This window comes from Lepidochelys olivacea, assembly GCF_965140295.1.
Source record: "Lepidochelys olivacea isolate rLepOli2 genome assembly, chromosome: 6".
Lineage (NCBI taxonomy): Eukaryota > Metazoa > Chordata > Testudines > Cheloniidae > Lepidochelys > Lepidochelys olivacea.
In genome coordinates this window covers 69220973-69236104 of record NC_140416.1, presented here as the reverse complement: position 1 = coordinate 69236104, position 15132 = coordinate 69220973, and the positions used below count along the sequence as shown (strand labels likewise).

At 46.6% G+C, this 15132-nt stretch overlaps 1 protein-coding gene across 2 annotated transcripts in view; it reads right to left on the bottom strand.

Annotated features, from left to right (window-relative positions):
- The window catches only part of CCDC9B (coiled-coil domain containing 9B), a 152571-nt gene that overhangs the window by 125272 nt on the left and 12167 nt on the right, over nt 1–15132 (bottom strand). The window contains exons 2-3 of one of the 2 annotated variants that reach the window (XM_084630649.1): nt 11373–11600; nt 10663–10763 (exon numbers count right to left, since the gene is read on the bottom strand). In XM_084630649.1, coding sequence (XP_084486775.1) covers nt 10663–10689 — 27 coding nt within the window. In that variant the 5' untranslated portion in view covers nt 10690–10763; nt 11373–11600. The remainder of the gene's footprint in view (nt 1–10662; nt 10764–11372; nt 11601–15132) is intronic. The other variant, XM_084630651.1, reaches the window with a different exon arrangement.

Here is a 15132-nt window from a genome sequence, read left to right as displayed (position 1 = left end):
GTAACTGGGAGCCTCAGGAAGTGGGGAAGGAAAGCTGGAGGAATTGAATTGGCCCAGGATTCTCCATGCTGGTGGAGAGGCCTGTGGGGATCAGGGAGACTCCTGCTGGGCCAGGGACTGCCCTGTGAGGGCAGTAGAGAAAACTCTCCTGTAGCAGAACCAGCTGGGCAGTGGAGAGAGCTAAGACGATCTGCAGTGAGCCTGGGAGAGAGGCTTAGAGACTGTGATGCTGATACACAATGAGCTGGGCGAGAGGCTGTAGGAAAGGCTAAAACCAGTGAAAGTAGACAGTGGTCCAGGAAGGCAGCAAGGGATCTGCATTTACTGGGTCTTGGTTGCCTATTAAAGGGGTCCTGGACTGGAACTCAGAGGAGAGGGAAGGCCTGGGCTCCCCCCTGGCCTGGCGAGGAAGATGGCTTGGAAATCCCCCTGATCCAAGGGGTAAGGACTGTTGAGACCCCCTGACCCAAGGGGTAGGGACTAGCATGTCTGGAGTGAGGCTGGAGTTCCAATGTGAAATTGTCAGACTATTGTTTGTTGGTCTGTTGACTTATGCCGGAAGGGCCGAGTCACAAGAACAAGTGGACAATCAGCAGGCCTACATTGCTGTTTGGAGGTACTGAGGGGAAGGCTTTGCAATACCTTGCCCAGCCATAGAGGTGCATTCTGGTAGTAAGTCATGCTCTTACAAAAACAAATCCAAACAGGGCACAAAACTCCTTTTCCCCCTCACAGAATGCCTTTTTGTGACACTGTCACTAAACCTACTCTGAAATTTATAAACATAGGTCATCAAGCCCTGGGCTGTTTAAGTTTCCATTACAGTCCACCCACACTCTAGAAGAGAGGAGGCTGATCCCTTATGGGCTCAGTCAGCACTAACCAGACACACCTGTAAGGCTTGCTCTGCCTGGAAGGAGGAAGCTTGAAAAGGAAAAGCCAGAAAGGTGTGGTGGTTGGGGGAAGGCTGCTGTACCTCGGAGACTGCTGGCTACAGGGACAATTCAACAAAGTGGAAGACAGTTGCAGACCCTGCTGCCCCGGAGACTGTATGGACCAGGTGGCCAAAAGGAAGGGGTGGAGGCAGAACCTAAACCGGATCAAAGACACTAAAACCTGCAGACAAGCTGAACCCCATTAAGGTTACCAAAAGACTGCCTAAGAGACTGACCATCTTTGTCTTTTACATTTGTTCTTCCTCTGCCTGGGAGGGAAAAGAACCTTTTTGTTTCTGTTTTTGCCCACTCATCACAAGTTCACATAGCTCAGGATATGGGAACCCTCCCATCTTAGCAGTTTTTAGTTTACTTCATACTAATATTTTTATATATATATGGGGATGCCAGTCTCTGACAATATTCTGCAAAATACTCTAGGGAGCATCACATGCAATGTTATGAATGACGAGCTATTTCCCCATCATGTGTATTGCCATTATGATCAGCTTGCCATAACATCAGTCTGCCACATAGTCTTTGGCCCAGAGTGAACTTTATTTTATCTCACTAAACAATTTAATATTGACTTAATCATACAACTACAGAGCTTGGCTCTCTGATGGATAATACTGAGACAAATTATAAAATAATTAAAAAGTGCATTTCACCATTCTTGTCCATCTATTTGTAGTGGCTCCTAGGTAGTGTGATGAAATGAAAGGGAGTTGCTTCTCATAGAACAGAAGCTGCCCATGGCAGAGTCGCAAGGGATACTGGGGTGGGACTAGAAGGAGCACACTGGCAGCAATGAAGGCTGTCACAGGTATTGTGTTAAACTAGGTTAGGCCTTGCCTATGCTGGGGTTTGCAGCCATCAGTGGCTAGCCATAGTGTAGCTGCATTAGTGGTGCAAACCCCTAGTGCAAAGAGGCAAAGCAGGGTTTTGTACCAGAGCAGCTCACCCCTGTTTGAAACCACTGAAGATCACAGCTTATTACGGTGTTGCCTGTTTACTGTAGGCACTTGTATGGGTGCAGCTACACCAGTCCACACCAGCAGCAAATCCCTAGTGTAGACAAGGCCTTAGTCTCTGCACAGAAGCTGTGTGCCCGTTTGGGAGGATTCTACCTCCTACCCTTCATTTCACTGTGAATCCCCCCAGTGTACAGTTTTTTGGGGACTGGATTTGCCCCCATGTTTGATTGAATGCACTAACTCTTGCATCTGCTCTTTTGCATCTCAGCTGATCGCTGTGCTGACATGTCTCATGTCTATTGAAATGTGTGATTGTGGTAACATGTTGCAATGGCACGTGGAATTGCTAATAGCACAGATCTCTTGACTTGTCAGACTTCCAGATGTGCGCAGCACGGCCAAATGCAGATGGAGCAATCTCATGTAATAGCCAAGCCCTCATATAAAGCACATAGCTCAATACCCAGCTGTCAGAAGAACTCCACACTGATAAGTTCGTCTGGACTCACCAGATGGGGCACCTGCCAAGGGAGGTTCTTTCTCTCTTTTGTGTAAATAGCACTTGGGTTGACAGCCTGGGTGACTGACCTCTGCACACAGGCAATGTACAGCGCAGGTAGCAGCAACGGAAGCTTCCCACCTACCGAATGCCCTGAGCCCTGACATAGGAGGGAGAAAATAGCTCACACACCATTGCCTACAACTCAGCCTTTCTGCGTCGATTGCCTATTAGTGCCAGTCATGGTAGTGGTTTTTGTGCCATGGTTACTTGTCCACAGGAAACTGGAAAGAGACCAGCTCATTTCACACAAGCCACCACAGGGCTGTTCAGATGTGAACAACTATCAGTTGTTATTACTGCCTGGTCTAGGTCAAAAAAAGGATCTAGAGGTGACAAGCTCTGTATCTTTTTTCCTGCTCCCTGAGCCATCCATCTCCCCAAGCAGCCTCACTTGAACAATTTATCTTCACCCTTGTAATTTGGAATTCTTCCCTCATGGCATTGCAGCAAATCTAAGGGAGCAGATTCTGATCTCAGTTATATTGGCATAAATCTGGAATGAAGACGCTCCATTAACTTCAGGGGTGCCACTCTGGATTTACACTGGATTGATTCAGTTTGCACTCAGATATCTCATACCTGGCTGTGCCCTTCAGGAGGGATTTGGGTGAGCTGAGGGAGCTGGCTTGGGGAATAGGTACAGAAAAGGCCTTCCAAGCACAGCAACTGGCCTAGAAGAAAGCATGGAGATGCTTGTGAAAGAAGGAGATGAAAGGGATATTGAGGCTGGTGATTATTGCTGAATTGGTTCATTCTTTAATATTTAATTAATTCTTGGGGCAGGGTGGGAAGGTTGGATGGATGTTCAGCTTGAAATGCTGTAGAAATCTGTTGCCCAGCTGGCCTGAAGACTATGTTCAACTGGCAGAGACCTCGTGAAAGTGCAGATTACTTGCAAAGCAGCAGAATAGAAATCATGAATCATGGGGCTTATTTAAAAATCCTGCTCTCTGCCACTGGTGAAAACACCCCTCTCCCTCCCTTTCCCAGTGAACATGAGGATTTCAGACACACTGAGCTGGATTCTCCTCTCATTTATACTGGTCAGTGCAGTTACCTTAGCATGAGGCAAGAATCAGGCTCATTCTTTTCAAGTGAGATATTATTTCTAGATATTCTAAACAGAAGTTGGTGCAATCACACACAAATGCAGATCTAAGGCTCTCTTTCCACCAAAGGCCCAGTCCAGCAAATTATTAGGAATGTGGGTAACAACTCACGAGAGGGAGTGTCCCAGAGAGAGTGCTGCAGGTTTGTGCCTAGAGAAGCACTATCCCTCCCTCAGCCCCCCCCCTCCACTCCCCGTGCTCAATGGGATGTAAATACTGTGCCATCCCAAAGGAGGGTGAAACCTTCTGTCCCCAGCGGCCTGGCCAGCTCTGTGGACAAATCAATATGGAGAGGAAGTGAGGCCATGTCTCTGCCTCCACTTCAAGCCAACTAGGATGGTTTGCATCCCAGGGGCACAGAGTGGGAGCATTCCTTGTGTTCCCTCCACCTGTGCTCCAGCAAGGGACGGTCTGGCCTACAGGAAGGTAACACCTAGTGTGTGAAGGCTGTAGCTGTGAAGCACTGCTTGCCTGCAACTGAGGGACCCCCACTACCACTAGTACCTTTATAGGTAGCTATCTAGATTGACAGATATCTGTCTCAGAAGACACACAAAGCACTAGTTCCACAATGGTTGGAGGGACTGCAGGCGTGGACATGCTGGACTGGTTTACACAATGCAAGCTGCTCAGTGTGGACACAGTGAACCAGGAACAAACACTTCTCATAGTAATAATATTTAGTTGGAACATTTAACCTTGAAACAAGACAGCTCTTCAGTCCAGATGGGTATATCGTGTCCTCTCAAGACACAGTGCAAAATCCACTATTCACTGATGACACCAATAGGGGTGCCAGTTAACAGATGATATCACAGAAAATGTCAATTCAACTCTGCCCATAAGAGCCACGCCTCACAAACACACAACCTGGCATTACCTACTGCAACTAGATTGCAAATATATATATACACACTCAGCGGAACCCATTTGAACTCTGCTGTAGCAAAACTCTGTTCATAAAGGATTTGAATGAAGGTTCCAAATGGTTTCAATGCATTGCAATCTGCAAGCTTCAGTTCCAGGAATACTGAACCTCTGCTTAGAGTGAAGTCATTCTGGGAGAGAAATAACTTTGCTACATGTGTGTGGATCCCATTTAAGTCATGTGATGGGATTAAAATATGTGTTCTCATCCTCATATGACAAGGCAGCAATATCCATGTTTTATCCAGGTACAAACGCTATTGGTAACACTTCAATCTGGATCCCCCTTTTGGAACAGGTCTTATGGGTCTACATTTTGCCACATTTGAAGAGAATTAGATGACATGGTAGTAAAAATGCCTGTGCCTTATCTGTGCTAAAGCTTCCTCAATTTGTTCCACTGCTGGAACGTGAATTACTATGATTTTTTACCTAGTGTAGACAAGGTCGTGGAGATAGAGCTTCCAGTTATTTTCCTGAGTAGCTCAGCAGCACTGACATACTCTAACCACCAGAGGGAGGTAAAGGAATAGGAAATCTCTGACAGCAATACAGCTCCTAAAAGGCCACTGACTAATCTGCATACCTGTTTACTCTGCAGTTTAGAGGGTGCAGGGGAGCCCCTCCAGGGTTGGCCCTAGGGAAAATGGTGCCCAGGGCACACTTGTATTTTGGCGTTCCAGCCCCCATTGCCCATGCCCCACCCCCAGCTCTCCATCACCCCTGGCCCCCACCTGCTCCCCAGGCTTCCCACCCACTCAGGGCCCCACTGCCTCCCCCCAGTGCTTAATTTTATTGAACAAGGTGTTGGGGCTCAGCTCCAGCAAGCCCCGGCGCAAATTAAGCACTGGCTGGGTGGCTGGAGAGTGGCAGGTGCTGGCTGCATGCCTAGCTCTGAAGGCAGTGCTGCCGCCAGCAGCAGCGGAGAAGTACGGGTGGCATGGTGTATCGTGTATTGCCACCCTTACTTTGTGCTGCACTGTGTCCCCTTCACCCCTAACCCTTGCACCTCCCTCCTGTGCCCCTAACTCCTGCACTCCTCATCAGCGCCTACGTAGGACAACTGACCTGGGTGCACGGAGCAGCTGACACTGCTGCTCGCTCCCCCCATCTAGTCTATGTAAGGGGAGGGCAGGAGCTCAGCAGCTCCTGATGCTCGCTTCACAGCACAGGCCAGGTGGGGAAAGTGACCTAGATGCATGGAGCACTTGGTGTTGCTCCTTGCTCCCCCACTCACAGCCTCTTAGGCGGGAGTGCAGAGGAACGTTGGGGGGCGAGAAGTATCTGTGGGTCACAGTTTCCCCCCCATTCCTCTGCTGGAAGGAAGCAGGCAGAAAGCTGGGTGCCCCTCCACGCATCAGCTCTGTGAGTTTGCTGCACTCCCCTGTCAGCCAACAGTGTGCATCTCTGCACTGCTGCACAGTGCCCTGGGCAGTCGCCCGGGTGGCCTACCCCTAAAGCCGACCCTGAGCCTCTCCCTAGTGTAATGATATCTGATGTTGTCTATAAAGGTGACGGCGGGAGGAAGACAGACTACAAAACACTTGTTGCAGACCAGTTCCCTGTAACAACAGCTAGGTCTGGGCTCTAGTCCTATCTGTCAGAGCCATTCTTTACCCCAGTGGCTACAGAGTTGAGTTTTTTTTTTCAAGGAGCTATCCTCCTGGGGAAGGGAAGAGATGATTTATAAGCCTTCTTTCATGCAAGAAACGTATACCACACAGCTGCGTGACCTCTTTGTAACACGCCCCCAAACCAGTAGTTCCATTATGAAAGAGAGATGGGCTTGAGCAGTTGGGCTTTATCTTTCTGACAGTCTAAATCTGAGTCTGTGATAATCTGTGTGCTGGGTTTTTTTAAATTTGTACCAGGAAGCCGGGCTGGATGGGGGCTGGGGAAGATTCTAGGTGGAAGCTCCGCAATGAGCCAAGAGAGACAGGATGATAGGGGTGCCCCAGCGCTGCTCGAGTTAAGATTGCGTCACGACATCCGTTTCAAGGTGGACCTTGACGGATTTCTAAGTCCTCTGAAAGCGACGCACTTAGTCCTGTTTCTTTACAATTTGGTGTCTCAGGCAGAAGCAGGGTAGAGTTTGTGACCCAAATAGGGGTTATTGGAGCCAGGAGTTCCAGAGATATGATCTCTGAAAAAAATTGCCATTTTAGAAAAAGTTTCTAGGTGCTTTTTGTGGCAGTGGTGTGGTTTGGTTTGGTTTCTTTTTTTTGCCCAGAGCTAGAGATCAGACTGTTGACGTAATGTGAGTCAAAATGGTCTCACTCACAGAAAAACAACTAGAGGGTTTCTATTCCCACCATTTTATATGCTTTAAAGCTCAACTCATGTAAATGTTCTAGAATCTGAATGGTTACCCTGATTGCTTGACATTTGGTGTGCCTCATGGGGGTGCAAAGAGGCATTAGCGATCCAAATTTGGGATTCTTTGACTGAGATGTTCCTGAATTACACTACCCCTCCCCCTCCAAAAAAACCCACCCAGTTTCCTTTAGTTGCCTTGTACTGTAAAACTGAGAGGTTCTAATGACTGGATGAATCACAGGCCCTGTTCTCACCCTTTAATTAACAGAACTAAGGATAAATTAATCACAAGCCCCCATCTAAGACAAAAGGAGTTTGGGACTGAGCGGATGGAGGTTGCTGCAATTTGTGAATCACGGGTGACAGTTTCATTTTGCGGGAACTGTAATCAAAGTATTTTGGGAGAAACACTAGAGATGTGAAAGCTTCCTGAGAGGGGAGGAGCGTTAGGGGGATGGAGTAGTGGGTGAGGCTACTGTGGGGTGGGGGGGAGGCTACTGTGAGGGAGATAACTGGGGATGGGTGGCAGGGGAGACAAGTGAGGTTGGGGGCTCAGGTGAGGGATACATAGCACCCCCAGGTCTGCCACTGCACCTCAACTACCCTGTACCTCAAACTTCCTGCATCCCCCAGCTCTACAAGTGCACCCCAAGCACCCTGCACCCTAATCTTTCTGCACCCCTGTAACACAGGAACCTCTTGGTGCCAACTGGCAGAGGGCCCCGGAGGTGCATGGGGGTCTACAGGAATCCTTTGGGTCAGATGTATGCATTCTAAGTGTATCTAAGGGTGCTGTTTGAGATCTCTACGAAGAACCTTACAGCTTACTGGTTATTATAATCACTGTGAAGCATAAGCACAGATGATATTTAAGAAATTATGCCTCTGTACTTAAAATTATGTTCTTAAGGTATGTGAGTTAAGGTAGGTCACCAGAAGGTGATAAATATGCTCCTATCAGATAGGAGGAAGAGACGCTTATTTCTCTCTGGCTGGTCATTTGTGCATTGTCTGCTTCAAGACAGAGGCCTATCTGCAAACTGCGAAATCCACAAGAAAGAGGCACGTAGGAAAAAAATAACCAGCCAGGGGCCATTCTGTTTCTGAGTAAATACAATGGTTTTGGGGGAGTATAACTGGGGGCATAAGGAGATACCATGGATCTTTTCCATTGAGGGAGCAAGCTAAAGTGGCTTGTCTCGTGAACGGAAGGTCACAGCCAAGCCTGGCTGTAATACGTTGGAAGGATTTTGAGTGAGCTTTACCCTATGAGACTTGGCAGTAACTAGTAACTTGGCAAATTCACATGCAACCAAGAAAAAATATTTCTTACCCAGTTCTAGATAATACTAATATTTAGCTCTTTTCCTCTTCAACATGCTTTACAAAATGAAAGAATAAATCTCACAACACCCCCATAAAGCAAGCAAGGCCATTTGTCCTAATGTGCTGCATTGAAAACAAGTATGTGGCACTGACCCTGGAATTATGCAGCATTGGTCCTACAAACTCTCTCCCCCTCATTGCCCCCATTCCAATCAGTATGGCATCCCTTGTGTTACTTATTTTTATAATAAATTCCTATTATTTTACTCCTCCCCATTTTCAGCTTTCAGGATGCTGCAGAGACTTCTGTTGAAACCTCAGATACAACCACAGGAGGTGGAATACCCTTGTCCACGGAGACTGACATAGAAGAGCTTATGCAACCAATAACTGAGGTGAGTGAGGAGGAGGGGGTTGTGGATAGGACTGGACAGCCAACTGCATCCAACCTTCAACCAGCCAGAGACAGGCAGCTAGACAATCCTTTGGGAGGTGAGTTGTGAGTGAGAAGTGAGTAATGGACAATAGACATACAGACACTAGGGATCAGGTGAGCAATGTGACATTTATTAGATTATGGGGCCTTTGCATCAATCAGTGTTAGCAGACTAGAGAGTGACATCACCATGTGCTTAGTAGGACATGGGGGCGGCGAGGAGTGGCTGCTTTTTTGGATAGTTGCCACCGTGTTAAGACATATTGACAGTGGCAGATGCAGAACAGTCAGGCTGTTCCTCCTCTTTACAGAAGGCAGGACACCTTGCTAGCCTATGGGTAACAGTAGAAAATTATTTAGATTTAGGGGAGTGAGTTTTCTGAGCAGACTTAAGAGGAGCAGGGGCAGGCAGGCGGGTGTTGATAGAAAGGCATCTCCTGTTTGCTTTTGTGGGAGTATCATGACTGAGTTTGGTTTAGGTTTTGCCCACCAACTACATAGCCACACGTCTCCCGGCCGTTGCATGCTATCCCCAGCCTCTGTGGTTACTCCTTGTTCATGACACTGACTGCAGAACAGATGAGGTGGGTGAAGTAATATATATTATTGGGCTAACTTCTACTCGTGAAAGAGACAAGCTTTTGAGCTTACTCAGAGCTCTTCTTCACAGAAATGGGCCCCACAAAGTTACCTCACACACCTTGTCTCTCTAATATCCTGGGACCACCGCGACTACACCACCACTGCAGATAACCTCAGAACTGACAGCTGTTTAGACACAAAAAAACTTATGCTCTAATAAAATGGTTATGGACTGTTTCTTTAGCTGCCTTTTTCAAAGAAAGCCATTTTGAATACAGGTTTCAGAGTAACAGCCGTGTTAGTCTGTATTCGCGAAAAGAAAAGGAGTACTTGTGGCACCTTAGAGACTAACCAATTTATTTGAGCATGAGCTTTCGTGAGCTACACCTCACTTCATCGGATGCATCCGATGAAGTGAGCTGTAGCTCACGAAAGCTCATGCTCAAATAAATTGGTTAGTCTCTAAGGTGCCACAAGTACTCCTTTTCTTTATTTTGAATACATTATCCCCATAGTACCCATAATGGGGGTGTACTGGCCCTTTAAGATTAAAGAGAGCCGGAAGACCCCATTCCAGGTGTTGGAATAAACAAAGTCCCAGAAGATGGCCTGGTAACTGAAGAGAGGACACAGTCCTAGGGAATCAGGAATTGGTTTGGGGATGGGGGGAGGGCGCGGTGGCAAAACACTATTCCTTTAAGGATCTGGGATCAGGAGCCCCATAGTGCAAGGTAAGGCAGGGCTCCCCTCTCTTCCAGGCAGTTGGGAGGAGCTCTCTGGAGGAGGGCAATATATAGAATGCCTTCTGTCTCAGAAGAAGGGAAGGATATCAATTCTTCTGGGTTAAGCCATATATCCCAGCCTCTGAGAGATACTATAAACGTCAAAGGTTTGGACATTTGGTGGCTGTCTGTAAGGGGAAAATAAGGTGAGGTAAACATAGAGGAGAACTCTCCTATGGAAAGAATGGAACTAACATGCAGCCATTGTGGGGAAAAACAAGCGTGGCATACAAAGGCTGTGTGGCACTAGAATGAGCTAGAGAGATACAGAAAATTAAAACTATCCCTCAAATATCCTATGCAGAAGATACCAAAAGACATTCACAGTAGAAAGTGGAGAAGGAGGAAAACACCAGTAAGGAAAAATAGCTACTGGTACAACAAAACACAGTTCAAGGCAGGGAAGATAATATAAGGGGAATAGAAGACAATGTACTGCTTATAGGCAAAGAAATTTATAGCATTTATGAAAGAAGTGATTAATTGCATTTTATAGACACAGAAGAAGGCTGAAAGGATCAAAATTACAACGTGGCAGAAAAGTATTTACATATAGACAATCTCTTGCTAGACCACATTCATTCAATTTTAAATGAAGGTACTATGTAGTTTAAACAACGTAGTTCTAACAATTTTTTGCTGGAATACACATAGTTTAATAACACATGGCCAGAAATTAAAGAAAACTGTTTTTGAAATGGAAAACAAACCTGATGCGATATGTGCTTAAGACACATGGTTAGTGAGAAGACTTATTTCCGGAACACGATGTAATCAGATGTGACAGAGACATAATATGAGGAGGAGGTGTCTGTATATTTATAAAGAAAGGTCTTCGTTACATTGAAATAGTCGTACAGAACTTACATTTTGAGTACAACTGTTGAGATTCCTTTGCAGAATAATAATACCTTGAAATGAATCTATAATATTTACAACCCATGTAAAAAAAAACTAGACAATCTACAACTGGAAGTGTTAGTTAAGGGTTTCAAAAACCCATGTAGTATTTGTTGAGACCTTAATAGCTATAATTGTAACCCTTCTGCCAGGTGGAGCGAGCAGCAGCCAGGGCCGAGTTCAATATCTAGGGCTTCCTTTTCAACAATATAACACAAAACCAGCCTAAGCCCCCACCCCGTAACCTGGGAAAATGACACACCACCCCTGGGCGCCTCTGAGAGGCAATACTTCCCCTCTCACAAGCACAGAGTCTGAGTGTAGAAAATAAACTTTAATGAAAGGAGAGAAGCCACCCGACATTAATTAGGGAAAATGCTGCAAGCAGGATTCATAAACATAAAACTGTGAGCAGGATGTCCACCCCAGAGCGCATGGGGCAGAGTCTTCTACCTCATGATCCTGAGTTCTACAATCAAAAGTTCCTGTACAGTGCCCCCCCTCTGCTCCCTCACCGTACCCCACTCACGGTGGTTGTCCTTGGTCAGTGAGGATCCAGGATTCAGAGGTGCATCTGTGTGAGTTCACCTCCCACCCAACGAAGGGGGCTCCTGGCTTGCTCCACCATCTGAGCACTTGCTCTCGCTGGCCACCCCGCCAGGCACTGTTCCTCACTGCCCCGCCAGCTCACCGCCTCCCGCGGGCCGACTGCTCGCCACTTTCACCAGCCGCTTCCGCCAGTCACCTTCTGGAAAGTAATGGAGAATTATCCAGTTTTCCTGGCAGCGTGTTCTAATTGTGTGTTCCTTCTGTTCTACAGCACCCCTTTGGTTCTAGAAATCTGCTTTCTCTCTCCTAAATCATAGTAATGCACTTGTGTGTCTTTCCACCTTTCATCAATATCTTATTCTGGTAAGCTCACCTTTTGCAGAAACACCTTTAATGGGTGTGGTGGGCTGTGCAGAACTGTGCATGTATATAAATGTATGTAAATACATACATAAATACATCTTGCCCTCTTCTTGTTCAGGTAAGTAATCATCTTTAAGTAATCATCTGTGTGTAAATCACTGCGTATATGCATGTGTGTATATTTATAACATAGAAATCTAAGAGAAAATACCAAGAAATCTGAATCTTTCTATGTTTATATGACTGAGTGTGAATTATCAATAGAGCACATGCTCCTACAAACCAGAAAAACAAATCTGAAAAACAGCAATATTGCTTTAAACCATGCTATAAGTAGACAGCGTGAGCCTCTGATAAGAATGTGCATCTGTGCATATCCAAGCAATTGAATATGCTGTGCACCCATCAATGAGAGCTGAAGATACTCAGCAACTTGAAAAACAGAACACGTCTATTTAGGAGATTAAACAATAAGATCTAGGCTCTTCAGACACCCAGCTCTGAAATGTTTGGCATGTGTTCACCTTTATGAAGGTGGCTCTTCGTATGAATGAGTCTGATTCAGCTCCTGGTGTTCAAGCTATGACTGCAATGCATTACCATGTGTATATTCAACACCTCTGAAGTTGCAAAGGGTGAATGGTACTGCAGTAAAATGAGCCTCGTGCAGAGGAGGTGAAGCGTAGATTATGTAATGAGCTCACACATCTGCAGCCATGCAGGGACTGTTCCTCAGGGTCAGGTAGCCAAATATGAATAGTGTCACTTCAGATCTACATTGGGAAAGGTTGCCAGTTTAGTTATGCTGGTAAAGCTGTACCATCAAACCCTCCAAGTGTAGATGCAGCTTATACCAACAAAGAAGTGCTTTTATGAGTGTAGCTTATACCAGCCCCTTAAGCAAAAATAAGCTATGCCAGTATAACTGCATCTACACTAGGGCTTTTGCTGGTATAGATATGTCATTTAAAAAAATCACACCCCTAACCAACATTACTGTATCAGCAATATTTTCTAGTACAGACCTGAACTGAGTGGGCTGGGGCAAGAAAGAGTTTATTAAGGCAAAGGATACATGATTGTAACACTGGTAGAACTTGGCAAATAATGGATTTTTTTTTGGTTGTCTGGCAATTCTGAAAAATCCAAAAATAAATTCATTTAGCATGAACCCCTCAACACTTTTTACAAAGTCCTTGGCATATCGAAAAGTTAAAACCAAAATGATTTGTTCAGCCTGAAGCAAAATATTTTTTATTTCAAGCATTTTTAAAATGTTTTGATTGCTTTTTATTAAAGGAAATCTTTCAATAAAAGTTGTTTGGAACAAAAAAATTTCAACATTTCATTCTGAAAATGTCAAAATGAAACACTGACTTTTTTTCAGAATCTTTTTGTCTGAAACAATTTGGCAAAACTGACATGAATTTGTGAAACATTTCACTGATGCCAAAAAAAAGTTTGGCGCTAAAGACTTTTGCCCACCTCTAGTCACTGGCTCCATCCTGGAGCTGGCATTGAGCTTTTTGTGTCTGCATATATAGCTCTGTTTGATTTTGTGTGTCAGCATGGCTTTGTCTGTCTTTGCATGTCATGCATGCCTGTGCGTGGGGATTTGTACTCCAGTTTGCCTCCGTATTAGGATAGGCACTTCTCTGTGTATATTTGTCTATCAGTGCCAGTTATTGGACTTGATGAAATTACTGGGTGAAATACAATGCTCAGGGTTATACAGAGGGTCAGATGAGATTATCATAATGGTTCCTTCGGACTTTAAAATATGTGAATCTATATTCATATACAGCTTTGTGGGTATTTATCCAAATTGGTGTGTCTCTGTGTGTATGTGCCTGTCTGGTCATATATCATTTAGCGGGGAGGGGTGCACGTGCCCGGGGTAGGGGTGCTGTTTTTGTTTTTTTAATGTTTTTTTTTTAAATGGAATTTTTATTTATTAGGCAGACAGTACAAAGAGATTCACTTAGATTTCTGACTCTGTGCTTGTGCCTTCAACACTTTCACAACAATCTTCTGCTCCTCAATAAGGAAAGTTCGTTTGATTCTGTCACGGACACATTTAGCACACATGGAACCGCCATAAGCTCTGCTAACATGCTTCTTTGTTTTTGACAACCTCATAAGGACCTTGGGGCACACAGCACAAACACCGCGAGGTCTTCCTGGACATACACATGCAGACTTTGGTGCCTTGCCAACTTTCTTCAACAATCCTGTTACCTGGTGTCCGGGACAGCCTGGTCTTGTTAGAGGCTGTTGCTAGGTTTTGTCCAAGGCCTGGATTTCTTTTCTGGCTCTGTTCAGATTTTCTTCTCAAGTGCCTGACACTTAATGTAAGGGGACTGTTGCCCCGTTACTAGCATTCAGTAGGGGTGTTTTAGTTGCTAGCTCCCCATACTAAAAGGAGGAAGGGTTGATGGGGAATCAGGACCCTGAGACTGCCAGTCCCAAGGAGCAATGGGGAGAGGCCAATACTCCATGTCAGCCTGAATGACAGGGTGGACAGGCTAATCGGGGGGTCAGGAGGTCAGGGAGGTCCCATCCTCTGTGTGAGCTGGAAATGCCTAGGTCAGACAGAGTGGGGCCGAGCTAAGGAGAAAGCAGGGGCCCAAGCTGAGCTGGGGAGCAGAGCTGGGCCAGATCCAGAGGAACCAGAAAAGCAGCCCAGAGAGAGCAGACCCTGTCCTGGGAGCAGAGCTGCATCCCCAAAGCCAGAGGCACAGCCCAGAGAGAGCAGACCTATCCTGGGAGCAGAGCTGCAGCAACCAGAGCCAGAGGGGCCAGAGAGCAGCCCAGGGAGCAGGTCAGTGCTGGGAGCAGAGTCACAGAAGCAGCCTGCGGAGCAGACCTGTCCTGGGAGCAGAGCTGGGCCAGAGCCAGAGGGGCCAGAGAGCAGCCCAGGGAGCAGGTCAGTGCTGGGAGCAGAGTCACAGAAGCAGCCTGCGGAGCAGACCTGTCCTGGGAGCAGAGCTGGGCCAGAGCCAGAGGGGCCAGAGAGCAGCCCACGAAGCAGGTCAGTGCTGGGAGCAGAGTCACAGAAGCAGCCTGCGGAGCAGACCTGTCCTGGGAGCAGAGCTGGGCCAGAGCCAGAGGGGCCAGAGAGCAGCCCAGGGAGCAGGTCAGTGCTGGGAGCAGAGTCACAGAAGCAGCCTGCGGAGCAGACCTGTCCTGGGGGCAGAGCTGGGCCAGAGCCAGAGGGGCCAGAAGAGCAGCCCACGAAGCAGGTCAGTGCTGGGAGCAGAGTCACAGAAGCAGCCTGCGGAGCAGACCTGTCCTGGGAGCAGAGCTGGGCCAGAGCCAGAGGGGCCAGAGAGCAGCCCAGGGAGCAGGTCAGTGCTGGGAGCAGAGTC